The 27,835-nt window shown below is 40.2% G+C and overlaps 1 protein-coding gene across 1 annotated transcript; it reads left to right on the forward strand.

Annotated features, from left to right (window-relative positions):
• Nucleotides 1–6,647: 6,647 nt before the first annotated feature.
• On the forward strand, nucleotides 6,648–27,298 carry PPP1R36 (protein phosphatase 1 regulatory subunit 36). The gene is made up of 8 exons (XM_027111481.1): nucleotides 6,648–6,777; nucleotides 6,877–6,943; nucleotides 9,172–9,270; nucleotides 14,031–14,165; nucleotides 25,619–25,661; nucleotides 25,983–26,161; nucleotides 26,244–26,435; nucleotides 27,016–27,298. The coding sequence occupies exons 2-8, from the start codon at nucleotides 6,909–6,911 to the stop codon at nucleotides 27,173–27,175; spliced, it is 843 nt and encodes a 280-aa protein (XP_026967282.1). The 5' UTR covers nucleotides 6,648–6,777; nucleotides 6,877–6,908; the 3' UTR covers nucleotides 27,176–27,298.
• The last annotated feature ends 537 nt before the right edge of the window (nucleotides 27,299–27,835 follow it).

Below are 27,835 nucleotides of genomic sequence, written 5' to 3' on the forward strand. Positions count from 1 at the left end.
ATGAGCTGGAACATGCTCTTTTTTTTCAGAGACAATGCTGCAGACACTATGTCACCCCAATTCGTGGTGATGACACAGGGCTGAGGCAGAGAAGGTGGAGAGGAGACAGTGGTAAGAATGGAAGCTGCAGAGGCAGAGGCTTGTTCAGTCACTGTTCTCACACCAGTTCTGTTTGGTGTCACTCCACAAACCTTTATGAGCATGTGTCATGGGATTGCATCTGTGCTCTAGAAAGCCCTTTCCCATAGTAACGTGGAGGGGCAAGATTAGAACTCGGGAGACAAGACAATTATGCATTACTCTAAGGGGGAGATGGAGACTTGCAGGAGAACAGAGTCAAAGAGTCATGCTAGAGGCAACTCAGATAAATCCGGCCTTGTGTGCCGGGGGAAGTAGCTGGTAAGATTGGCTGTGAGACAAAGGGAGGAAGGAGGCAAGAACATCTGGGTCACTGAGTGGGTGACAGCATTGTCTAATGAGACAAGGAAGGTGGCAGATCCGGTATGTTTATGGAGGGGTGAAAGGTAACAAGGTTACTTTTTCAGTGTGCAGAATTTGAGATATAGTCGGCCCTTGGTATCTGCAGGGGATTGGTTCTAAGACACCCCCGCCCCCTGCGGGTCCCAAAATGTGCAGATGCTCAAGTCCCTTATATAAAATGACATAGTACAGTTGGCCCTCTGTATCTGCGCGTTCCACAGGCTGACTGGACCTGCCTGTGAGATGTCCAGGTCAAGAATTCAGTAAGCAGGGGTTTGGTTTTCCTGAGAGAGACCGGTGCAGAATTACAGTGGAAAGTGAACTGATTGAGGCCAGAAGCCTAGGAAATACCTACTTCTAAAAATTATGAAATAAGTTTTAAAATATCATATTATTTTTAAAAACCAGAAAATACCATTAAGCGAAAACAACCAAAAAAACTTTACAATCCCACATAAAGAGTATGACTGTTAACATGGTAACAGTTATTGTATAGCTTTCCAAATCTTCTTTTATGTATGTATACACACACATACATTTTTAACTTACTCTCCATTTCCGTATCTTTTTTCCTCATTACAAAGTTGCACATACTTGTTGAAAAACAAGTATATAAATGTACAAAGTAGAAAGTGGGGAGTTCTGCCACAGTTCTGCCCCCAAAGACCACCGGTGCACCAGTGTTAAGGCTTACCACCTTATTTTAATTTTTTTGTGTTCAACATACTGATTATATTTATTTTACATTCTGTGACTGATAATTCCAGTACCTGAAATCATTGTACGTCTGACTTTGTTGCCAGCTTTTTTTTCTCTTATAGTGTTATTTAAAAAATTTTAACTAAATATAAATATTTAAAACTTTTTATATTGGAAGATTTCAAACATAAACAGAAGTAGGGAGAATGGCATAATGAACCCTCACATACCCATAGCATAGCATCAACAGTCACCAAATTAAGGTCAACTTTGTATCATCTATACCCTCATCTTCTCCACCCCTTGATTATTTTGAAGTAAATTCCAGATATCATATCATTTCATGTATAAGTATTTCAGTACATATCTCAAAAAAAATAGGCACTCTATTAAAAAATATAACTAAATTACTATTTACTAGCCTAAAAATACAAAAGGTAATTTCTTAACATTGTCACATATGCAGTTTGTATCCAGATGTCTCCTATTGTCTAATATTTTAAAAGTTTGTTCCAGTCAGGATCCACACAATTTCCATACATTACAGTTGGTTTGATATGTCTCTTAATCGGTGTGCATGTCTTAAGGTTTTGAAAGGTATCTTCACGTGGCCCTCAGAAATAGCAGACAGGCAAAGAAAGAGGAGCTAACTGAAGAGAAAGCATGATTAGAAGGGTCAGGAGGAAAGCCCTGAGACACACAAAGGCCTTCAAAGGCAAAATAAGAAAGGGAATTTGAGTGGGGTGTGGTCAGCAATGTCAGATGCTAAAGAGAGCTCAGGATGGGGCAAAAAGAAGCCTTTGGATTTAGGGGTCGCTGGGGACTTAGGTGAGAAGCCATTTCAGGAAAGCAGTGGAGTAGAAATCAGATTACAGTAGCTAGAGGAGAAGAATCTGAGATAAAGAGTACTCTATTTTTGCTAGTTTCTCATCAGTAAGTTTACCAGTGAAAAAGAAAAGCGACAGTAGCCTTTAGGGGATCCAGTACTAAGGGAAGGGACTTTTGTTGCTTTTGTTATAAAGGTAGGAAATTTTTGAGTTTGTTTGGGTAGAAAGAAGAGATGGAAGAGAAGAGAAGGAAAGTGGGAATGGGATCAAGAGCGCAGATTAGCTTGGAAAAGGTAGAAGCAGAGTTTCCGCTGAGTATGGTGGGAAGGAAGTAATAGAGACAGGAAAGCTTGGGAATTTGAAGGTGCAGGAAGATATATCTATGCCGCTCTCCTTACTGAAAGTAAACCAGACCCTCCCAGGCTACTACTAGGAGGAGAATCTTTTGGTAGCAGTGCTACCGACCCTGACTCATTCCCCCGAGATTGCTGCTCCCTTTCCAGCTCCCTCCTCAGTAACTGCCACCACTGCCACACTGGGCTGGGCCGGGGCTCCAGAAACCTGCATTCACCCAAATGCCCTGACCCAGTACCTAAATGGGGGCATTTCCTGAAGCCAGTGGACAGGAGAGACAGGGAGGGCTTCCCAGGGGAGGTGCTGTCTAAGACCTGAGGAGGAGAAGGTGTTGGCAAGGCAAAGGGAGCTCTAGTTGTGGAGTAGGCGAGTGCGTTCTAGGCAGAAGGAACAGCACGTGCAGAGCCCCAGACACATTTGGGACTGCAAGTGGTCAGTACACTGGGTGTAGAGCTCCAGGCGAGTGTTAAGAGAGGAAGTAGAAGTTTTAAACCAGGGCAAGATCGTGAAAGGTCTTACAGACCATGCTGACGAATTTAAACTTTATTCAGAGGCCACGTGGGGTCGGGGGTGGGGGGGGATTGAAAGGTTTTAAATGGGGAAGTAATGGGCCAACCAACAAGGCATGCTTCTCTCTGACACAGTGTCTGTAGTCCTAGCCATTCATGTTGCAAGTGCCCCCTACTCCCAGCTGGGAGAGAACCAGCCGCCTGTCTGAGTGTTTGCCAAGGTCGTGGACTCCCCTGAGGACATACAGCCAAGGAAACTACACCTCCAGAAGCCTCGAACTTCTCTTGTTTTTCAACACAGCCTAACCAAAGACTCTAGTAACCACTGAAGAGCTCTAACTGGTGTGGAAGCCAGGAGTGGTCCAGCCCTCCGCATTTTAGTGATGGGTTCTAGGAGAAAATATGACTGCTTTTTCTCATTTATTTCAGGGCAAAGGGAAATGATGTGACTGTGCTGTGATATTAGGAAATCACATCAACACAGTGTGGTCTGTGATTCTAAATGTGTTGCCAGATTGAGAGGGAGACTACAGAGACCGGAAGAAGGTACAGATCTAGGTCAGACTGTGGTTTGGGAGCCAATCAGAGGTGCAGTTCAAAGGACAATTTTTAATTATTACTAGTGATGCTTCTTAGTGATTGCAAATGCACTGTGAACATAGGCTGCTTTTAGAGCTATGGCAGGACACTCACAAAGAGACATCCATCTCACCATCTGATCCGGAGAATGACTTCAGTCAAGTGAAAAGCCACTCAGGCAAGTGTGGGAAGACGTGTCCAGAGGTCAGAGAATAAGGACTAGAGGTTTCGCAGTAAATGCCAGACTACTGCCTAAGAGCAGTCACTACCTGCCACAAGTTTCAAATACTGAGACATGGTCAGCCTCTCTGAGCCTTAGTTCTCCATCAGTAAAATGATAGCCATGTACCAGATGATCTTTTAGATGTCTTCTAAGCCCCAAATTCTATGATCTTATGATTTTATAATTCTAAATTCATTTGACTTAGTTCATAGACCGGATCCAAATGTATTCTTTCCTTATCTTAAGGCTCTCTTGTCTCAAATCAACTCAGGCAAACTAACTAATAGGGCAAAAAATGTTGAATTATAGGGATGGGACTGAGGCAAGGTTAGGAGGGAAGCAATTTCATTTGACACTAACTGAAATTGGGTGTTTCTATCTATATTCGCTCATCTTCTAGAGAAGAGAAACCCTGGGAAGGGCTGGTGACCTGAGTTTTCTTTAGCTTGTTAGGAAAGTTAAGAGCCAATGGCTTGTAAGTGGCCAGAATGTTGTGACGGTCCAAGAGAAAACTGAAAACAACTTTGTGTTCTTGTTTAGGGTGGTTCTATTAATGCCACACATTAGATATCCAGCAAGTAGAATGGACTTCAAAGAGCTCTTAGAAAATGTCTGAATGTTTGGGGGAATTGAGGATTTTGTTAAAGGCTATCTAAATGGCCTGTCAATAGAATGTATCAACAATGTACTGTTTCTTCCTCTATACCTCTATCAACTTTTTTTTAGGAACGCAGATAATAAATCAATACATTCTTGTTATTAAAATAACCTGAAATAATACAGAAGTATACAGCTGTGGAAGATAGCTCTCTTCATCACTACGCCTCCTCTCTGCCCCATCTCTCTTTGGAGGTACCCACCATCACCATTTGGTATCCTTTCATTTCTTTTTTCCTGCCACCTCCTCAGTATTTCAGCACACCTTCCCTCTAAATACCCAATCCTTGGAGACCAGTGATAAGAAGAGGACAAGAAACAATGAAAAGTTTAGAAATTTCTACATCCACTAACCAACTTGGTGCCAGTGGTCTGAAAAGAAAGAAAAATACAAAAAATCATTCCCTTGAGGTGATATCGTGTACATGCTTTTAGATTCTAACCTAGTCTACAACCTGAATATTGCCAGGATGTTGGCAAAAACTCCTGGAAGAAGAAAGTACCAAACTGGTTAACTTTATCATTCCCATGGGAGGTATTTCTCTAAAATGATGACTTTGTGGGTAACCAATCCCAGAAAAATTTTAAAGGAAGTTGTTTCAAAACTGTTGTGTTGACAAAGAGATGATAAAGAGTATATATGCATGATTAGGGAATGACTAAAATCTGGGGAAAAGTGTGTCTACTTACTATATCTATGCTTAAACTTGACAGAGAGACATGTAACTGTGGGCAGAGATTAAGCTTCTGGGTGGTGTTATCAACATGGCATTGTTTCAGGCAGAAAAATAAACGACATAATCCACAGTGGTCACCAAACCAATGTATTTGGTAGACACCACAGTTCTAGAAAATGAACTCTCTATGAGGCAGGAACCACATCCTGCTAGTCTTCAAAACGCTTTTCTCTGTTTTCCTATTAAGCATTTGCTGATAATCCTGAGAGTCTGTGCATTGACTGTAATCAGACACCACTTATTTTCAATGTTATAGCAATGCCTGACACAGAGTATGGCCTCAGTACACATTTATTTGTTGCTTAATTGTGGTCCATTGTTAGTTAGGCCCATTATTGCTTGGTAATTCTTGTACAAAAACTATAGAGTCAAAGCAACCCTGAATTAAGTAAAGGGTCCTGAAACCTTCTTCGAGATCCTCAAGCTTCTAGAAGAGTCCACAGCAGTGATAACGAGGTGGCTGCTCGGGGGGCAGGACTGCCTGGCGGGTAAACACATGGCTCTGCGGCTAGAGAACCTGTGCCCGGTCCTGGCTTTGGCACTTGTTAAGTGATCTTGGTCCAGTTACTTAATATCTTTCTAAGGTTCAATCTTTCTCATATGTAAAAATTGTAATAATAGTAATATTTTCCTAATAGAGTTGCTGTGAAGATTGAATGAGGTCATGCTTAGAAGCACATAACAAGTACTCAGTAAATCAAAAAATCCTTCCAAACTGATCACGAGCTTTCTGTTTCTTCTGAAGTTACTGCAGCATTTTCAGATGGAAATGTTTTGTGTATGGTGGTATTCAGGGGGCTAGTGACACGTAAAGTCTGATCTTTTCATCTTTTTCTAGATGATTGTACCACATGTAAATAAATGAATTAAGTACAGCTGTGCCTCAGATTCTCTCCAGGACACTCACAATATGTGCTGGTCCTCAGGTTCCATGAGCTATGGTCATGCTCTGATTAGTTTCCCCCGGGAAAAGGTTCAGTTCCTAATTTTCTCGTTTCTATTACAGTTTTACACCTGCAGTAGAACTCAGAGAAAGAGGAAAGAAAGGCAAAGCTGTTCACTTTGCTGAAATTGATGGTCCAGCTTCAGACAGGTAGCTTAACTTAGCACCATGGCAGTGTTGCTGATAGCACCTCTCAGCAGAATGGCTTAAGCCTCTGCAGACTCTAAGAAAATATCATTCCCGTCATCCTAGGTTGAAATGCAAATAGCCATCAAGGAAGGAACATGCACTATTTCACAGTTATGGTGGGAGTTACAATCATCCCAATGATGTATCCCTGTGATAATTCGGCTATTAGCAAATTTTCAGCTTCTTTAAAAAAAAATCTGAAAATGATAGCTATGCCAAAAATAGATGATTTAAATGATCTATTTTGGATCAAATTGGTATTTACCTTTTATGTAAGGCAGTGTGCATTCCTCCTACCCCTAGCATAGTAAATATAATGTTTAATAAAATGTATTCCAAAATGATCCTACATTAAATGAAACCCACACATGACACTCAGGGTCTCCTTACTATATAGTAAACACCCCATGTGCCTCAGGGTAGATAAAATACAACTAAAACCTTTCAAAGCACTACTATAGACTGTTATATCCCCAAAACAGGTTGACAGATAAAAGGTTTGCTTTAAGAGACGACAAGTCACCCAAAGGCTTAGAGAAACGAAGTCAGCAGGGCAATGTTACACTCCTCGATGCTAAATGTGAGTAACTGCTTCATCATCCTTACATGTATTACCTGGTGTCAACCTCTAAGGCAGCTCTTTGTCCCTCTTTCAATTGTCCATCTTCTCTCCTTTCAGATGTTGCTTTGCTTTTGCTACAAGATACTGAGATGCAGCATATCTGTTCTTTTACAACATTTCTGAGGTAGGTAATGCTTGTGAGACATTTTAGATCTTTTATCCTTTATTTTGAAATCATCCCATCTAATAAGTGATGACAAATCTGATCTTTGGAGAAAGGGCTGGCTCTATGCAAGCCATTCTCTCAGGATTCAGTTTCCAAGACTGAGACCAAAGAGAGGAAGCCAGAAGTTACAGGAGCCCCCAATAAAGTCCAGGGCAAGGAGTATGGTGAGCACGTCATCAGAGTCCCATTGAGACTGCGCTATGTATGTGTTGGTTCAAGGGTACACTCGTTTACTGAAGATCAGTTTTCTCCACTAGTTAGGTTTGGTTAGTTTTCTCCACTAGTTAGGTTTGGTTAGTTTTCTCCACTAGTTAGGTTTGGTTAGTTTTCTCCACTAGTTAGCCCCAACAAGTACTAGGTGTGTGACTCTGGGGCAGCTTTGGGATCTTCCCGAGCCTCAGTTTCCTTGGATACAAAATTGGAAGTAATGGTGTCTCCACGTGGCTGTACGTGGAAGGTGCTTCTCCTGGCAGCTGCGCTTGTAAGTGCTCAGTGGGAGTTGGGTATCCTATGCTGTGGGCAGCGCTCACAGACTCCCTCAGCATTCAGTAAAGGCCGCATCTGGCAAACACCTGAGATTCTCTGCCTGAAGCTTTATTCTATGGCAGGAGCACACTCAGCCTGCCTGCAGGGCTACAGGACAAGCTTGGGGCACTAGGAAGTCAGTGCCCGAGAAGCAGCCTCCAATCAGTGATATGCTGGAGGGAAAGTTGGTAGATAAATATCCCAGCTTCCATCTGTCAGGATAACTCTAAGTTTTCTACGCTGTCTCCTAGAGTCCCTCATGGTACTGAACTACATTGGTCCACAGTGATAACGAACCTGTTAACACCACCTTTCCATCTCACCTCCCCACTCCCCTACTGATGTTTCTTGTGATCACTTCCTAGTAAACTACTTACTCGCAAATCTGTCTCATGGTGTGTTTCTGGGAGAACCCAACCTAGGACAGGTAGTTATCAATACTGTGAAAAAAAAGTCTGCAATGCTCATCTTCATCCTGCTCTCAAGGTATGGTTAAGGAATGCATGCCAGAGTAAGAATTTCCGTTTGGGGTTAGAAAGGAAGCAGCAAAAATCTTGTAAGAATATTTAGAAAGAAAACAAAGCCTTCTAGTTTTAAAACAAATGATATAGGATTGTAAATCGATGCAGTCTTTTTGGAGAGCAAAACTTATGAAACTTTAATGTGCAGATATTCTATGTCCTAGCAATTTCACTTCTAGGAAGTTACTCAGAGATGTGGCTATAAGAATAATTACTGCAGCAATGTCTATAATATTTTTAAAAAACCCAAATATCCATCAGTAGAGGATTAGTTAAATAAATTATGAGCTATAGCATACTTTATCCACCTGTTTAAAAAAGTGAGGAAAATCTATACATGGTATCATGGAAAGAGGTCCATGTTACACAGGTAAGTGACAGAAGCAAGTTGCAAAGACTTGTATATACCGCATTATCCCATTTGTTACCAAAAAAAAAAAAAGTAAGGCATATATTCATGCATATGTATGTGTGCTGGTGGGGGAGGACCTTATATGTGATTGCCTATGCTCTAGAAGGTTTAGGACGGATTCATGCCAAACTCTTAACAGTGGCTACCACTAAGGAGTAGGATAGTGACAAAGGAGTGAGGGGAGAGTCTTTTTACTTGTTACATTTGTGTACTTTTTTTTTTTTTTTTTTTGCGGTACGTGGGCCTCTCACTGTTGTGGCCTCTCCCGTTGAGGAGCACAGGCTCTGGACGCGCAGGCTCAGCGGCCATGGCTCACGGGCTCAGCCGCTCCGCGGCATGTGTGATCTTCCCGGACCGGGGCACGAACCCGTGTCCCTTGCATCGACAGGCGGACTCTCAACCACTGCGCCACCAGGAAAGCCCACATTTGTGTACATTTTTTAAACAACAACAAAAAATTACCTGTATTATAAAAACACTTTAAAAATGAAAACTAATTGGTAAGCAAAACTATAATTCAGTTGTGACCTCTCAAAAAATTTTGTTTATGAAAATCAGGTTTCTTATATCTTCAACAGTTATAGTAGATAGAATTTTAAATGGTAAATTAGTTGTGTGATGGGTATGGTAACATGTGTTTCTACTTATTCTTGTGTGCCCATATTTTTTTTATGACAAGCTTTATGTTTGAAATATGTTTTCATTATTTTCTTTTAATCTCCCCATAGGAATAAGAATCTTGACGATTTCCTCATGGCATTGTTGTACTATTTATATTATTACTTGGAAAAAATCTCACAGGAAAAGAAACCCAAAAGCTGTGTGGTGTAAGTAGAATTTTGTAGTGTACTTTATTTTTATTGATTGATTTATTTATTTTTGGCCATGCCACGCAGCTTCCGGGATGTTAGTTCCCCAACCTGGGATCGAACCCGGAGCCCTGGCAGTGAAAGCACCGAGTCCTAACCACTGGACTGCCAGGGAATTCCCTGTAGTGCACTTTAAAGCTTTATCACTGCCAGTATTAAAACTAACTTTTGTCTAGGGTAAAGAGATGATGGAAATTTAAAAATCTTGGAGTATGCTAAAACATTTTACAGGGAGGGGTTCACCAGTTTTAAGGCTCACTGAATAATTCAGATGGGTATTCTGTTAACTAAATATTGCAAATAATATAGACCAGCACTGCCCAATAGAGGAGTATGCCCAATATGTGAGAGCCATATATGTAATTTAAACTTTTCTGATGCCATATTTTTAAAATGTAAAGATACATGTGAAATTAATTTTAACAAGATATCTTATTTAACCCAATGACTCAAAAATATTATCATTGCAACCTGTAGTCAATACTAGGAAGTTATTGATGAAATACTTTACTTTTTTGTAGTAAGTGTTTGAAATGGTGTCTATTTTACAAATACAATATACCTCAATTTAGACTAGCCACAGTCAGTGCTCAGTAGCTACATGTGGCTCACAGCTACCATATTGGACAGTGCAGATAGAGATATTGTTTCTGTGTTTGTCTTGCTTACAAAGTTCTTGCTAAAGGCTTTGTAAGCATCTAATGAAAAAAACTAAGAATTTAAAAAATTAACAGATATGACCAAAATGATATTACATATCATAGAAGAAAACGACTTCTTAGGCTACATGTGAAGAATTTAATCACTTTAGGTGGAGGTGGCTCGGAGCTATACAGGGCAAGAATCTGGGAACTCAGAGTCCAGAGCAGAACAATGCCTCTCAGGCTTGGTGACCTTTGCAAGCCATGGAACTTTCCCAGTGCCCAGGCTGCCCTCCCCAGTATATTTGGAACCGACCCAGTGATTTTGCTGTTAGGAATGCTGGATAGAATCATCAATTTGTTGTTGTAGAATGTTTTCAAAATGCAAAATCCTTGCATATAAACAAGCAGTTTGAAAAATTTTGTGGATAGATAAATGTCTTGGGATAGCAGTTTTGTAAAGAACCAAATAAATAATTCAAACACTACTACTACAGTAAAGCCATTATAATATGCAACATCTAGCAGAGCAGCCAGAGAACATGAAGTGTTTCTGTGGTAGCAAGCAAATGGGCTCAAGCCAGCTGTGGGCTCAGAAGGTTTGAGGAGTCTTAACTATTTCCAAAGAAGAAATTTATTAGATTTTGATAGCATATTAGCTTATATTTTGTATGTTTTTTTCTAATTCTGTGGATTGTTGCTAATCAAGCAGAGACGTTGGGGGGGGCGGGATGAATTGGGAGATTGGGATTGACATACATACACTCTTGATACTATGTATAAAATAGATAACTAATGAGAACCTACTGTATAGCTCAGGGAACTCTACTCAGTGTCCTGTGGTGACATAAATGGGAAGGAAATCCAAAAAAGAGGGGATATGAGTATATGTATAGCTGATTCACTTTGCTGAACAGTAGAAACTAACACAATATTGTAAGGCAACTATACTCCAATAAAAATTTTTTTAAAAAGCAAAGACATTGTTTAATTTCTTAATTTATAGAAATAGATAACAGAAGAAAGGTTTCTTAGTTATTTTAAAAATATACTAAAGGGCTTCCCTGATGGCGCAGTGGTTAAGAGTCCGCCTGCCAATGCAGGGGACACGAGTTTGAGCCCTGGTCTGGGAAGATCCCACACGCTGCGGGGCAGCTAAGCCCGCGTGCCACAACTACTGAAGCCCACGCACCTAGAGCCCATGCTCCGCAACAAAAGAAGCCACCGCAATGAGAAGCCTGTGCACCGCAACGAAGAGTAGCCCTTGCTCGCCACAACTAGAGAAAGCCCGCACACAGCAACGAAGACAAAATGCAGCCATAAATAAATTTTAAAAATTATTAAAAAATAATAAAATAAAATATACTAAAAATTATTAGAACCCAGTGATATATGGTAGACTTTCATGGAAGGAATCAGTTACAGAATGACAAAGAAAAATCCAAGCCTTAAAATTAATGGTTCTGTGGTGTGATTCTAAAAAAAGCATAACAACTTTTCATTTTCAAGCTTCCAGTAGTCAGTTGGTTTATTTATTATAATAGAAACAAATATAAATTACATTGAGATATCTGGATATAAATAACTTTAAGAAAAAAATTAATTTCCGTCAAAATAGTGAGGTATAACATAGGGATAATAGTAGCATTCACTTTACAGTTATTGTCCAGATTAGATGAGTTAATGCATATTATCTTAGCCTAGTGGTTGGCCCTTGGAAGGAAAGCCTATAACCTGTGAGAGGAGAGCAGGAAGAGTTACAGAAGGATATTAAAGATACACTTTGATGGTCTTAGATGACTACATGCCCTAATTCCAGAAGAAAAAACCTTATCCCCATTTAACAGATGATGAAACTAAGGCTCAGAGAGGTTAAATGGCTGTTGTACATGCCAAGTTAGTGATGGAGCTGAGGCTAGAATCCAGGTCTCTAACTCCAAAGTCTCTGCCTAAACCACTGTGTGGTGTCCCCACATCCCTTACCAATGAACTCGGCTCTCTGTCCCTGAGTTTATCCATTTGTAATTAGGACTTACAGCTTCTGAACAAAGGTACAATTATGTATGCAGTTTTAAACATCATAAGTATTTTCAAGTTATTACAATCGTAATCATAATTTTTAATGGTGGCATAACTTTCCATCAAGCTACTGTATGTTAATAACTTATTGACCTACCTATTAAGAAGCAATGTAGTATAGTGGTTAAGGGTACAGACTTTGGTGCCTGGCTTCAGTCCCACGGGGGGACTCATATGTTAGGTTAATGTCAAATCCTTAAATAGTACTCGGCTCTATTACTACAGCCTGTATTACTACTCCTATTATCCCTCTATTTTATATATTTTGGGAGTCTCCAGTTTTTCTGATAGTCAAATAGATAAATAATAATGGCATTGAATATCTTCATGCATTAGATTTCTCCCCTAACTTTGGATGATCTTTTACAAAGAATAAATTTCCAGGAGAGATTATTGGATCAAAGTTTATGACCAATTGTATGGCACTTGAAATTATTACTAAAAATTTTTCCAAAGGGTTATACCTGGGTTTATTTATTTATTTTTTTTTTCTTCTTTGCGGTACGCGGGCCTCTCACTGTTGTGGCCTCTCCCGTTGCGGAGCAACAGGCTCCGGACGCGCAGGCTCAGCGGCCATGGCTCACGGGCCCAGCCGCTCCGCGGCATGTGGGTGCTTCCCGGACCGGGGCACGAACCCGTGTCCCCTGCATCGGCAGGCGGACTCTCAACCACTGCGCCACCAGGGAAGCCCCCTGTGTTTATTTTAAATGCCAGGCTCTACCCAGACCTACTGAACCAAAATCTGAAAGAGAGGTTGCCCTTGGGAATTTGCACTTTTAGCAAATACCCCAGGCAATTCTTACATATATTAAAACTTGAGAACCATTGGCGGAAACGTTTCAAAGCATTTCTTCGTTGTTGTTTGGTTTGCTTTGTTTTCAACAGCAAAAGAAGAGATTAACTATAGGCAGGTCTGGCAAAGCAGGGGTGAGGATGAGGGAAGGCAACAGGGAGGCAGGCACAGTGATGGTCACCGGGGTGCTCGTGGGTGTGTGTGTTGGGTTTATATGATATTTGGGCATTTAAAGTTGGAACCCACCTTATCTATTCCAGAAACTCATTTTATTCCAATTACTCACAGGTCTTCTCACCACAGTGATAATGTTTTGTACTTTGAAACATCTGTATTATCCTTAAACCCACCACCTTTCCCCACAGCTTATCCTCATGCAGTCAGTCTAGTGGTTAACATCAGAAGGGGCAGGTTGTCTTTCTTGTTTAGAGTGCATTTCGTTTGGCTTTTATCTTTCTGAAAATAAAAAGGCAGGGACAAAGTTAGTGACACATCATTTTTCAATAGCAATCATTGGAATGTATTGTCGGCAATGTTTCCTACTGTACTGTACAGCAAAAATGTCTAAAATTAGGCTTCAGACATGCTGTAACCTAAAAACAGGTTGCCTTTTAGAAAGTACATTTGCAATTCAATTGGAACTGGGGCTGTGTTTTCACAGGGAAGCAAGGTGATTGTAGTTGATGCCAGAGTTCCCAGAGTGGTATTCCACAGATGCCTCCTTAGCAAACACAGAACTGAGGGTGGACAAACATCGAGTAGTTCAAACATGGAGCCCCCGAACTTAGTAATAACATCAGAAACCCAGGGGAAGCTAAGGTGGGAAAGAGTCTCCATGGCTGTTTTAGCAAAACAGCAGGAAAATTGGCTGCTAACTGCCACAGAAACTAGTATAGAGAATTTGTTAGTTGAGCTGTTCTATATAAATTAGGACTTCCTGTGTATAAAATTGAGGATACATATACAATTTATAAAGAATCTATTAAAAAAGTGAATATTCAGCATAAACTTGAGATGCTGATTACAATGATAAATATCAAAGGGCTTTGAGGAACTTTCTCTGCCACAGCTTAAATAAAATAAATGAAATGATAAGTGAGGTGTGTTGACTCAGGTTTCTTTCAAAATAGTTTATACTTCTGACTTTTTACTAATTAATATAGACATTTGCCAACATTAATCCAGATTATTGTTTTTCTTTTCAGGGGCCTTGTAGAGAAAAAAGAGATGGAATTGGTTATCAGTAAGCTAGAAGCAGCACAGAAATACTTGGCACAGGAGTACTGTGTCCTCGTCCTGGGCCTGGGAATGCCTGATAAGCATCACATGTGCTGTGGAAAGTAAGTCCCCACTTAGGATTTCGCTAGATCTTCACTTGTGTGTAGATCCACATCCTTACAACCCTCAGCTTTGACTTCTGGTGCCCCTGAGAAAGGTTCCTTTTTTGTTGTACAGAATCACTGGCCTCAGCTGAGACTCTGTCCCAAACACATGTGACGTCTTGTTTGAGAGAGCCAAATGAGTATAGGAAGAATCCCAGAATCTTGGCTGAAATATTTTTTTCTTTTTTCAAATTAAAGTTGATTTACAATATCGTGTTAGTTTCAGGTGTGGCAGATGTTTTAACAACCTTCTACTATTTGGGTATAAATTTCTCTCAGGTTATATCAGTTCAATGAAATCTTGCTTTCTGCCAGGAAGGCTTCTTGCTGTCCGACAAGGGCCACTTGGCTGCGTTGGGCAGGAGGCCGAGTGATGGGCCAGTGTTGAAGCGGGTATTGGGTGTGTCCCCTCCCCTTCTGCTGCTTGTTTTGCAGCAACAGTTGTGGGTATAAGTGCGTAAGGTGGGAGTTGTAAGATGACCCTGTTTGTGGGAAGGCAATTTTTACCTTAGGATAACAGTTCATACACTACTGTAATTAAAATTTTAAAGTGTCTTATCACAGGAAAGTTCGGGTTCACAGGAGAGAAAACTCCAATCCTTAACCCAAAATCTCCTTCTCTTAAGTAGTAGTTTCACAACAGGCTCAAGATCCATGCCATGGTCATGGCCGGACCTTTTACATTTTTTAAAAACTTCATTGGAAAAGAACCCAATACATGATTTCTCTCTCTCCACATTCCCCCACATTTTCAAAATACAAATATTTGTATTGTACATACTTTTCTGTGTTCCACATTTTTTCTGTGTACCTTCTTCTATTATTCTGCTTATATAATCTCACCTACCACTTTGAATAACAACTGTAGTCATTCTGTTGTATAATATACCAGTTTGCTTAACCATTCCTCTTGTGTACATCTGTGTGCTTTCCGTTTTTCTGCTTTCTAATGTTTTTGCATTGAATATCTTTATATAAATAACTTTGTTCATTTGGGCTGTTTACTTATGGCTTATTACCCAGAATGCACTTATCTGGAAGGCATGAACAATTTTATAGCTCTTGTTACATATTGCCAGATTGTCCTTTAAAAAGGTTAAAACATTCTTTATCACCATAAGCAATAAGCATACTTGTTTTTATTAGTTTAGTATTTTTGATAGCTTAAAGGTATATAAAAATCTTAAGGATATTTTATTTGACTGAATATTTTTCATGACTACAGAGTTTGTGTTCTTTTTTTGTGTACAATAATTTATTGCCTGTTCCTCCTCTAGTTTTAACCATCTATCAAGTGGAAACTGGGAATTTGTATAATTTATATTTCATATAGCAAGGATTGGTTACTTGTTTTTTCTAGTTTGTTGCTTTCATTTTGATATTTACGTTTTTACACATTATGAAAATGTTTTAAGTTTTTATTTATTTGAACATTTCCACCTTGTTTCTGATGCTATTCAATAGTCATACAAGTTCTTGCATTCCTGGGTTCATTCTGTTCATTTCCAGGCTAAACTCCTCACCTTTCTTTCTTAGTTTTTAAAAATAGGATTAAAGGGCTTCCCTGGTGGCACAGTGGTTGAGAGTCTGCCTGCCGATGCCGGGACACGGGTTCGTGCCCCGGTCTGGGAAGATCCCACAAGCTGCGGAGTGGCTGGGCCCGTGAGCCATGGCCACTGAGCCTGCGCGTCCGGAGCTTGGGCTCCGCAGCGGGAGAGGCCACAACAGTGAGAGGCCCGTGTACCGGAAAAAAAAAAAAAAAAAAGGATTAAAAAAAAAAAGCTTTGATCCATTTGAAATTTGTTATATCTGATCAGATGAGCTATGAATCTAAGATATTTTTTCTTTACTAATAGCCAACTTTCCTGTAATATTTATTAGTGATTTTTTCCACTGTAACATTTCTTGTTTATTAGATGTTGAATTTTTCTAATATTTTAACCCATTTTAGGGAATTCCTATTGAATTTTTTTGATTAGTTTTTCTCTTTTAAACATCAGAACTATACAGCTTGTATTTTGCTTTGCTTTATTCAACAAACATTATTGCTCTGTGGTAATCGTGGTGCTAAGTGCCAGGGTACAAGGAAAATGGTCTCTCCTTTCAAGGAGCATACAGTCTATTGGAGGAGTCATCAGGTAAGGAGACCAGTGACTGTTGCAATAGAGGTATAGACAGAGATTGGGCACCCAAAGCAGGAAAGGCGAGGAGCAGTGGACCTCAGGGAGTGCAGGCAGTGAGCTGGGCTGGAAAGGAGGTGATTTAGCTGAAAACAAGTACTCACTCGTATTACCTCCAGAAACCTTATATTTGGTGATCTTGCCTATTTGAGATCAATTTCACTATTAATCAAGTTCTAAGCAATATCTACCAAGAACCTTTTATTGTTTATTGTATTAAGACCTATACTTTAGCTTAGGAAATAGTGTCATCTTTGCTATATTGAATCCTCTCAAAGAGCTGTAAGTTGTATTCTCCATTTATTCATATTGTTCTTTATTTTGTCCATTAAAGTTTTACATAGTAATCGTTAAAGAAATTTGTGTGGTCCTAAATTAGATTAGCACTTATGTATTCACGTAATCAATTTTTTAAATACCAATGTGAAGTTTGGGTTTATTTATTTGTTTTTAATTGTATAAGTACTTCATGAACATATCCTAAGGGTAAAAAATTTAAATAGTTATGTATATAGTTTATAGTTAGTATTGTAGAGTTAAAAGTTAAAGTCTCCTACTTCCTCCACCATCCTTCAATATCAATCTCTCCCCAGAAGTAAGTACTGTTACTTCTGGCTCGATGTATGTCCTCTTGGTTTTCTATCCAATTATACATATGCACTTACATTGTTGTTAAATACATCGGATTAATGCTATGTTGTCATTTTGAAATGTGCTTTTTTCACTTATAAATCTTGGATATTTTTGAAGATTAATACACATAGATCTACCATATTCTTTTTTAAAAGTTAAAGTCTCCTACTTCCTCCATTGTCCTTCAATATCAATCTCTCCCCAGAAGAGAGATCCCCACATAGATCTACCATATTCTTTTTTAAAAATGGAATAGTTCTTCAACCATGGATATTACGGACTTATTATCATTAACTGATTATTTCCCTGTTGATGCATGTTTGGTAATATATTTTTGATGACAAAAATATATAAGAATGCATTTGGTTTTATCAGTTTATGTCATAACCAATGACACACATGTTAAACACATTTCCTGCCTATGTAAAATTTTAATTTATCTCCTAGGATTTTCTAGGTATATAATCATATCATCTGTAAAAGGTAGTTTTTAATTTCATTTTTTCCTAGAGTCATATTTAAAATTTTTAATTAGCTATAGTAGCAGCATTTCCTGTATCTAATACCATTAAAGAAGTGACTGAAGTCAACCTTATTTTTTTTCTGTTATAAAAGAGAATAAGCTAGCACATGCTATTTACTTATTGTACTGACCCTTAGTTTAAGTGATGAATTATTTATCATGTCGAGAAAATAACTCCTTGTTTCCCTATATGTTCAAAAATAGTTTTGTTTTTCTTTTTATAAAATTAATGCATAGTCGTGTACAATAATTAATCAATACATAAAAAGGAAAGGGTAAATCTGTTGTCAACAGTTCATTTATTATCCTTTCAGACATCTCTATATGCACACCCAGACACACAATTTTACATAAATAAATAGAATTTATTATTCTATAACATTACACCTGTAAAATATACCCAATAACATACTTAATAGACCAGCTGTGAAAATTACATGATATAATACATAGAAAACACTTAGACCCATCCTTGGCACATACTATGTATTCAGTAAAGTTAGTTATTATTATTCCTTTTTTGTTGTTATTACTGTTATTGCTATTAATCTGTGGAATTTGGTAGTAAACATAACTCTACAACATCATCTTTAATGGCTTCCTGGTATTCCAAATATATTTAACTTATTGATGAACAGTTGGAATATTTCCTTTTTAAATATTAGGAATAACACTGCAATGAACTTTCTTATACCTATATTTGATGTACTTGTCTAGTTTGTCCTAAAGATAAATTTTTTACAGTAGAATTCCCGGGTCAAAGAGAATGCGTATTTAAATATGATGTATATGTTTAAATTTTGAAAGTCCTGTTCAAGAATAGATGTTACTATGGACAAGAAAATAAATGGAAAAACAGATAATTTGTTAGAGTAAAGGGACTATGGGCGATTTAAAAAGTGCCTTGCATTATGGAGGACTTCCCTGGTGGCACAGTGGTTAAGAATCCACCTGCCAATACAGGGGATACGGGTTCGATCCCTGGTCCAGGAAGATCCCACATGCCACGCAGCAGCTAAGCCTGTGCAGCACAGCTATTGAGCCTGCACTCTAGAGCCCGCGAGCCAGAACTACTGAGCCCGCGTGCCACAACTACTGAAGCCCGTGCGCCTAGAGCCCGTGCTCTGCAACAAGAGAAGCCACCGCAATGAGAAGCCGGTGCACTGCAACAAAGAGTATCCCCCACTCGCTGAAACTAGAGAAAGCCCATGCGCAGCAACAAAGACCCAACACAGCCAAAAAAAAAAAAAAAAAAAAAGTGCCTTGCATTATCAAACAAGTTGTTGCATCTTTTGAGACCTAGACTATGATATTTACTGTTTTCCTGTTCTCTCTTAAGGTTGTATGATTTGTCCCCACTGCTTTGTTATAGTTTGAGAATCTAAAACGCTTAATGAAATTCTATATTATACTTTGCTGTTCTCACCTGGTTTTTCCAATTTATTTTACTTTATTTTTTATCATTACCATTAACCTTTACTAAACATTTTACTCTATCTGCATTTTAATGTCTTTCATGTGAGTGTGGATTTCTACCCTTTCATGTAGTGAACTTTATAACAATTCCACATGGTTCAATTTTTTCTTTTTTCAATTTTTCTGAGTCTTGAAACCTTTTCCTTCCACCTACAAAGAGAAACATCAGGTGGGACAGAGACTGTATTGGTTTAATAACTTCATTGTTTAGTTGGACTAGGTTCTCTCCAGGCTTCTCCAGGGTCTAAGGGGCAAGCATATGTTCTCTCCACTCTTCTTGGCTATTTATAAGGACATACATTGGTCTATAAAGTTTAAAAACAAAAATGCATGTGAGATTTCTCTCAAATAGAGACTTGATATTTATTAATGTTTATATCAATGTATTTTCAGTTCAGGCTCATTGTCTTTGTTTTTTGGTTCTATTTTGGCATTGTTGGCCATTTCTCTTCTCTTGCACCCCTCTTGTCCACAGTGGTAGCTATACTCAGTCTGCTTCCCATGTCTACCATCTCTGTGATTCACTTTGTGTGGTTTACCATGATTTGGAATGCCCTCTTAATACATCTCCAGCAACATTCATTCTTTATTCTACTACATCATTTCTGCTCTTGAGAGTTTTCACTGCTATGTTCAGTTCTTTTATGGAGTTGACAGGTTTAGTGCTGTCTTCCAGTGCGGCAGCCATGAAAACGTGCCACTCAGATCTGCTACAGTGCAGGGTGTAATTGACCAGCGGCCCCTGCTGCTGCACTCTGAATCCACCACCAGGTTTGTGCTGAGGCCACTCTCCCCATGGACTGTCTCCAGCCAATGTCTGAGGGCAGCGGGGACACTAAAGCAGGCTCATTCCTGCCAGACATGGGACTCCTCGGGTGGGTGGCTGGCTTGAGGGCTTCCCTTTGGCCTGGTCAGAACTTCCTTGTGAGGTGTAGTAGTAGAAGGAATAGAGAGAGATTTAAAATTGGGGATTGATAGTTAAGCATCAAAAAACATTCCTGTGGCCCAAATATAGAAGGCCTTTCCGGGTCCCTAGAGCTGTTGGTAGAGACTCAGCTTGCCACAGACTCCCTTAATTAGGAAGAAGTGGTGTTTTCTTTTCTTGACAGAACTTTCAAGAAAGGTATTATAGTAAAATAATAGCTTTATAAATTTTCCTATTTAATCACTTGTAAAAATCACCTTTTCTCAACATTAATTTCTTCTCTCTTTAAAGCGTCACTTCTAATTAAGAAAACTAGAATTTAAGTTTTGTATCAGTCAGCTCAGGCTACCATAACAAATTGTCACAGATTGGATGGCTTAAATGATAGAAATTGGAAGCCTGAGGCCAGGATGCCAGCATTGTCAGGTTCTGGTGAGGGTCCTCTTCCTGGCTTGCAGATAGCTGCCTTCTTACTGTGTCCCCCATGGTGGAGAGAGAGAACCCTAGTCTCGCTTCCTCTTCTTAAAAGGACAAAAATCCCATTATGGGGCCCCACCTTCATGACCTCGTCTAAACCCAATTATCTCCCAAAGGCCCTGCCTCTAAGCACCACCACATTGGGGGGTTTAAGGGCTTCAACATATGCATTAGGGTGGTAGGGGGAGACACAACCATTCAGTCCATAACAAGGTTAAAAAAACACCTACTCTAAAAAAATTTTTTAAATTTATTGCCCATATTGTTCAATTTTTAAAAGAACATAGGCATTGCAAACTAATTTGGGGATGAAAAACAAACTGTAAATGTATCATAATTAGAGATTTTTTAAAAATAAATTTATTTATTTTTGGCTGTGTTGGGTCTTCGTTGCTGAGCGTGGGCTTTCTCTAGTTGTGGCGAGCGGGGGCTACTCTTCGTTGTGGTGCACGGGCTTCTCATTGCTGTGGCTTCTCGTTGCGGAGCACGGGATCTAGGCACGTGGGATTCAGTAGTTGCAGCACGCAGGCGCAGTAGTTGTGGCTCACGGACTCTAGAGCTCAGGCTCAGTAGTTGTGGTGCACGGGCTTAGTTGCTTCACGGCATGTGGGATCTTCCCGGACCAGGGCTCGAACCCGTGTCCCCTGCATTGGTAGGCGGATTCTCAACTACTGTGCCACCAGGGAAGCCCCATAATTAGAGATTTTATCATATCTTTTAGTTTCCTAGATATAGAACCTCCACTTAAGTTGTACTTTTAACAGTACCTTTTTATTATAATATATTTTTTATACAAACTTTTAAAGGAACTCATGTTTGCAAGTGATTGCCTCAGTTTAGTACTAGCTCATTTCCAGGAGATGTTGGTCTTTTTGCCATTGTAGGCAATGTCACCTACTTTCCTCCTGCTTGTTGGATAGCAGTTTGGAGAAGAATCAGTTTAGAGCTCACCAGCCACCATTCACATAACAAATTTTATACAGGTCAAATTGCTGAACAAAGGATATTGAGGAAAACAGATTATAGCATGTCCTTACCAGTAAAAGTTATTAATTGGCCGTGGGTGTTGATTGTGTCCTTGAATGAAGTTTATATTGCTCTTTTGGTTGTTTTTATCTAGGAGAAGATAAGGATAATGTTTTTGCCAGTTGTGAGTGATTACCTGACTTTAACATATCATTATTTAACTTCTTCCCAATGTGAACAAGCTGATATTCGCATGAGAACATTTTCATGTGTATTTTCTGATTTTTCTCTCTAATGTATGCATTCTTAATATTGGACTAGAACACCTTATCCCTGGAGATAAATTAACGATTTCAGTAGAATCAGCAATTTGGGGGCTGTCAATTTAGTGCTTTCATGTTTCTTGAGAAGTAGGAGGACATGACTTTCTATTCTAAATGCATCTGTGAAATCCTGATATTACAGAAGCTTTGGCAAAATTTTGACGCACATGTTCAGTAAAAGCTCTCTGTGTGGGGCTTCCCTGGTGGCGCAGTGGTTGAGAGTCCGCCTGCCGATGCAGGGGACATGGGTTCGTGCCCCGGTCCGGGAGGATCCCACATGCCACAGGGCGGCTGGGCCCGTGAGCCATGGCCGCTGAGCCTGCGCGTCCGGAGCCTGTGCTCCGCAGCGGGAGAGGCCACAGCAGTGAGAGGCCCGCGTACTGCAAAAAAAAAAAAAAAAAAAAAAAAGCTCTCTGTGTTTTCCATGGTAGATAAGAAAACCTCCTCATGGCACAAGCCATAGAATTAGATCTGATCTTTGGTTATGGCCAATTCTGGCTCCAACCCCACCTCTACCTAGGAGGTATACCCTCCTCCTCTGCGGTCAGTGCAGCTGTCACCTGACTGGTGACCAAAGAGGCTGGCTGTGGGGACGAGGATGGGGAGAAAGGCGTTTCTTTGAAGCTCAGGTGTTTAAATCATCTTTAAGCCCTCCCCCTGCCACCTCCAGTCACTTGCACCAAGGCCTCTTTTCCCTCTCCCAAACACATTCCTTTGAAATTTCTATTCCCTTGTACAGAGCAGGCCTTGACCATCATTTAAACCTGACTTCACCTAAGGCAGCAGGGGGCAAGTGGGAGCACAGTTTTTTTCTCTCTCCAGCCCAGAACCCCATGGGTCTGGCCCTAGGCTTTGCACCCCTTCAGGAGTGACTAAAAATATAAGCTCTCCTCATTTTGGTTTAGAGCTAAGAGTCTAATATAGCAAGAAGGAATAAGAAAGCACATAACCGGCCACTGACAATCTCTGGGTTTACCAACAGCTTGGCTTTTCCCTCTTTCCTTTGGCTTCCGCCTTCACGGGTAAATGTACAGCGTCTTTGTTGACCAGCACGGCAGCCAGTTGCCACGTGTGGCTATTGAGCACTTGGAATGTGGCTGGTCCACGTTGAAATGTGCTGTAAGTGTAAAATATACGCTATACAAAAAGTTTAAAAATGAATAAAATATTAATGATTTAAAATATTGATTACATATTGAAATGATAATATTTGGGGGGTTGGGGTACAATATATTATTAAAATTAATATCACCTGTTTCTTTTTACTGTGGCTCCTAGAAAGTTTTAAGTTACATTTGTGGCTTGCATTATATTTCTATTGGATTGTGCTGTTATCAACCCTGTTTCAATTTGTAGAGGATTTGGGGGGCCTAAGTTTGTTATTTATACTCAGTACATTTCTAAATTTATAACCAATTTATAATTATTATGTACTTATTAAAATTATAGAATATATAGTTATTTTATATGTATAAAATTAAAATATAAAAATAATTTTTAAAAAAAGGAAAACGACTCAGGATTCACCAGCAAGAGGTGAACGGGAAGATTTAAATGTGCTCATTCCCAAATGTACTCATTCTCTGTCTCCATTTCCTGAACTCATTTCAGTTTTACATGCAGAGCTAAATCAGAATGGTCAAAAGAAATTTAAAAAAAAAAAGAATGGTCAGAAGAAACCCACTACATTCTGGTTTTAATTTCTGCACTCTGAGCTATATCAGTTTGCTCTGGACTTTAAGAGAGAAAGAAGTCCCAGTTTTGTGACACCTTGAGGGAAAGGAGAGGAGGTTCATGGTACCTTCTCTTCTAATGTTTGAAAAAAGAAAAATGAAAGAAAAGGAGAGAAAGTGTGTGTTTCCTGGTCAATCACTCTGTCATTTCAAAACCTTGCTAAGATGGTGCTGGTTTGGGTTGTGCCAGCATAAATACTGCTCTAAACCTTCTCTCAAGGACACAGGCCAACTCAGTATCCCAAAACCAGAGTTTGGTTGGTTTCCGCTTGACAGGTGTGCAGGGTCTCTGGTTTCAGCTGGCAGAGGCAGTGGAAGGGCGGGAATACCACAGAAGCACTCTTGTTGGGTAAAGGCTTTAGGTGACACAGAAGGAGGCTTGTCCTAAAAAGTCTCTGCTGGGCTCTGTTGTTTAATGGTTTCATCTCTAAAACATCTTAAAGAAAAAGCTTATTTTCCTAGCATTCTGTGTTACAAGGACAAATGTGGAGACCTGACAGGCCTGATTTTTAGCTCAGACTCTGTCCCTAATTAAATATGTCTTTGGACTTCAGTCTCAACATCAGTCTCCCCACGTGTACAGTGGGAATAATCATGCAATCTTGTGAGAATTAAATGTGATCATAAATGTAAAGGGCTTAGCATAGTATTTGGCACATAGTCCATATTTAGTAAATGTTCACTGTAGTTACTGTTGCCTTAATTCTTTGTTGAAGACTTGCACATGAGGAAATGAAGCATCTGCCAGAGGGGAGGGACCCACCCCAGGAAAAGCTGAACCACCTCTTCAGTGGTTCCTCCAAATGGAGGGCTAGTTTGGGCCCATACAGACCATGAAGTCTCTGTGAAAAAGCTGGAGGTCCTGAGGAGTTTGGGTCAACTTCCCCAGACCATGGGAGTTGGGACAGTTCTGGAGAACCTGATACCGGGGCCAATCCTAGGAGTCAGTTACTCCAAGGAAACCCAAAGCAAAAGCAGAAGCAGACCCGGGATCAACCTTGGAGTGCCCTGGGTCTGGCCTTGGCCCCCAAGACTGATCAAGTGACTGCAGGTGCATAGCCCCGTCATTCAACTCTCAAGTCCTCCCCTGGCCATGCCTGCTTTCCCAAGGCTGGCAATCAGAATTAGAATGGCCTGTGTTCTGAATGGAGAGGGAGGCCAAGTTTACTGAGTGTGCCCGTGCCAGTACCCTTAACACTGAATTTGTGTTGCAAGGACTCTTGGGCATTTGCCTACCTTTAAGAGACAAGGCTCGGTCTACATACTTCATTCAGAAGGAAGAGCGCACTTTTCTTCCCAGCCAGTTGATTGTATGGCATAGATAGACCTGTGTCTGTTTTGTTTCTGATTCTTTCTGTACCCAATAGCCATAACCATTGTTTAAGATTTTTTTTTCTTTTCCTTTATTTTAGACTTAGCCTCTAGTTCTTTACTTCCATACCTACTATCACCTTGTGTTACCTCTTCACCACCTTTCCACTCTCCTCATCTCCCTAACACTTACATTACTGGAAACATTTGGAAGAATATAGCGAGGGCTGGCTTGTTTATCCTGAATTTATATTGATTAGCTTTTTTATGAACCCCACTTTAGTGGGGTTTTTTTTTAGTTTTTTTAATAGTTGATTTATTTCTGCTGTATAGCAAATTGATTCAGTTATACATATATATACATTCTTTTTCATGTTCTTTTCCATTATGGTTTATCACAGGATATGTTGATTAACTTTTGACCAAACACTAGAGGTTTTGATCTGGGTAACCTAAGAAGCTGAAGAAAAAGACATTGGCATTCATTATCAATGCCTTTTTTTTTTTTTTTTTTTATCCCGGTACGCGGGCCTCTCACTGTTGTGGCCTCTCCCGTTGCGGAGCACAGGCTCCGGACGCGCAGGCTCAGCAGCCATGGCTCACGGGCCCAGCCGCTCCGCGGCATGTGGGATCTTCCCGGACCGGGGCACGAACCCGTGTCCCCCGCATCGGCAGGCGGACTCTCAACCACTGCGCCACCAGGGAAGCCCTATCAATGCCTTTTGATAGCATTTATGTGACTAAATAGATACGGGACCACAGGTAATGATCTGCAAAAGGCCATTTGAAGATAAGGGGTTGCCTAGGTCACTGAAATATTGAACTTCCCTTTCCAACCTATAGTTGTGATTTGTTATATTTCAGGGGGAAAATATCAAATACACAAAAAGACTGGAAATTCTTTGAGGTGAGTCACTTACGTTTAGGGGCTCTGCTCTTTGATATGAAACATGAAGTATAGCAACAAGCGATAGACATTTGTCAGGCACCTGTTTTTAATGAATATCCTTTCTACAAAGGATACTAATAAGCTGTGTGCCACTCCTTAAATCTTTGGTCTGATTTGCCTTCTGCAAAGGTGAGTACATGTATAATTTTCCGCAGCCCTTCAGGCATGTGGAGAGAGCAGGGCACCTGGGTTTGCGTCTGCTCAGTAGTGTTCTATAGACGGGTGGGAGCTTTTCATGTCGTAACTGTGGGTTCCGATTCTCGTCTGTTTCTGTCGTAGTCCTTTTATACTTTCTGTACGTATGTAGCCTGGATTGTCTTCCGACGTCAACACTTCACAGAGATTGAGGAAGAAATAGGGAGGCTCTTTCGTTCCGACATGTTCAACATTCCTCGAAGGAAGCGTGAGGATGAAGAGTCAGGAGGGGAAAAGAAACGCATGACTTTTGTACAATTCAGGTATGACCTTTTGACTCTCCTAAGCTCAAGGACATTTCTAGAAAACAAGATGATGTGACCTAAATGTCACCCCCACCCCCAGGAGAATGATGGCAAAGCGCCCAGCGATGAAAAAAGCCATTAACATGCGCTCTCCAGTCATGTCTACTCTGCTGCCCTCTCTCAGAGAAAAAGCTCAGAATATCTCTGACAAAAAGTACCGCCAAGCAGGCATGAAATTCCCAGTCTGGATGCAAGAGCACAAGGAAAATCTGGACTCTGTGCACATGCCAATGTAAGTGGCCCAAGGAGAGAGGAAGGAGAGAAGGCTGAGTGTTGCTTCCTAGGTGGGACCCAGGAGGGGCAAGGGCTCAGACATGGTGCCTCTGCCAGAAAGCTGAACAAAGCTGGAAGCATCGTCTTCCTACCATCCCCTGCTCCTCTCAACGTGTTTTCTTTCCAGATCAGCTCTTGGTATACCCATCTAGACTAGAAAAAACTACAAAGTTATGCTAGACTTCAAATAGTTCTAATTTGGTGAAGTGAGTAGCAGACTTTGTAAGACTGAAGTTTTCCTGTTAGAAGAGTCATCTTTGGGAAATAAGGGAAGGACCAGTACAAAATCTTGCTATGGGTCGAGTTTTTGAACCCATATTTAAGAAATAGATGTGTGTGTGTGTGTGTGTGTGTGTGTGTGTATCAGTCTTAGTTTTATACACATGCACAAGTCAGCCATATACTGGGTTGGCCAAAAACTTTGTTTGGGTTTTTCCATAAGATGTTACAGAAAAACCCAGACAAACTTTTTGGCCAACCCAATACCTTAGTCTTTGGCCTCAGCAAATATTCAGCTATACCAATAATTCTTTCCACAGAGTTGGCATCCTGGGGGAGCCTCGATGTCAGTTCAACCCCCATACCCTTATCCCCCTCGATACAGAGGAAAGCATGAAGTCTGGGGGACAGTCTTCCATGATAGAAAGAAATAACATGAGGATTCAGGATACACTGGACTCAGTCATGAGAAAGAAATAACATGAGGATTCAGGATACACTGGACTTAGTCATGAGAACGCTGTCCTCTCAAACAACATTCCCTAAATAATCTGTACATTCCATCTCTGTAATTAATTCCTGTATTTGAAGTAAACTACTTTGACTTAATCACTTTATACAGGACTAGTGTTTATTATTAAACTTTAAAAATTGTTCAAATTATTTTGTTAAAAGTTCAACAATAGACTAAAGAATTCCAGAAAGCTTTTGAAAACCTCCTTTTCCTATATTTAATAGTTTGCTTTGTTATTTATTTACTTCCTTGGCTTTTACATGACCATTTAGAGTAATGTATTAGGACATTTAGTCAGTGTTCTAGTGAAGAAACATTCTGTTTATTCATTTCTAAATTCCTTTTTGTTTCATGAGAGAGTGTAATTGGTACATTTGAAAACAAAATTTCATAAAAAGGCAAATTAAATATTTTTAACATTAAATCTCTTTCTGGGGCTTCCCTGGTGGCACAGTGGTTGAGAGTCCGCCTGCCGATGCAGGGGACACGGATTCGTGCCCCGGTCCGGGAAGATCCCACATGCCGCAGGGCAGCTGCGCCCGTGAGCCATGGCCGCTGAGACTGCGCTTCCAGAGCCTGGGCTCCGCAACGGGAGAGGCCACAATAGTGAGAGGCCCGCGTATCGA

The sequence above is a fragment of the Aethalodelphis obliquidens genome, unplaced genomic scaffold, assembly GCF_003676395.1.
Source record: "Aethalodelphis obliquidens isolate GAN/ISIS:26980383/991018 unplaced genomic scaffold, ASM367639v1 scaffold10, whole genome shotgun sequence".
NCBI lineage: Eukaryota > Metazoa > Chordata > Mammalia > Artiodactyla > Delphinidae > Aethalodelphis > Aethalodelphis obliquidens.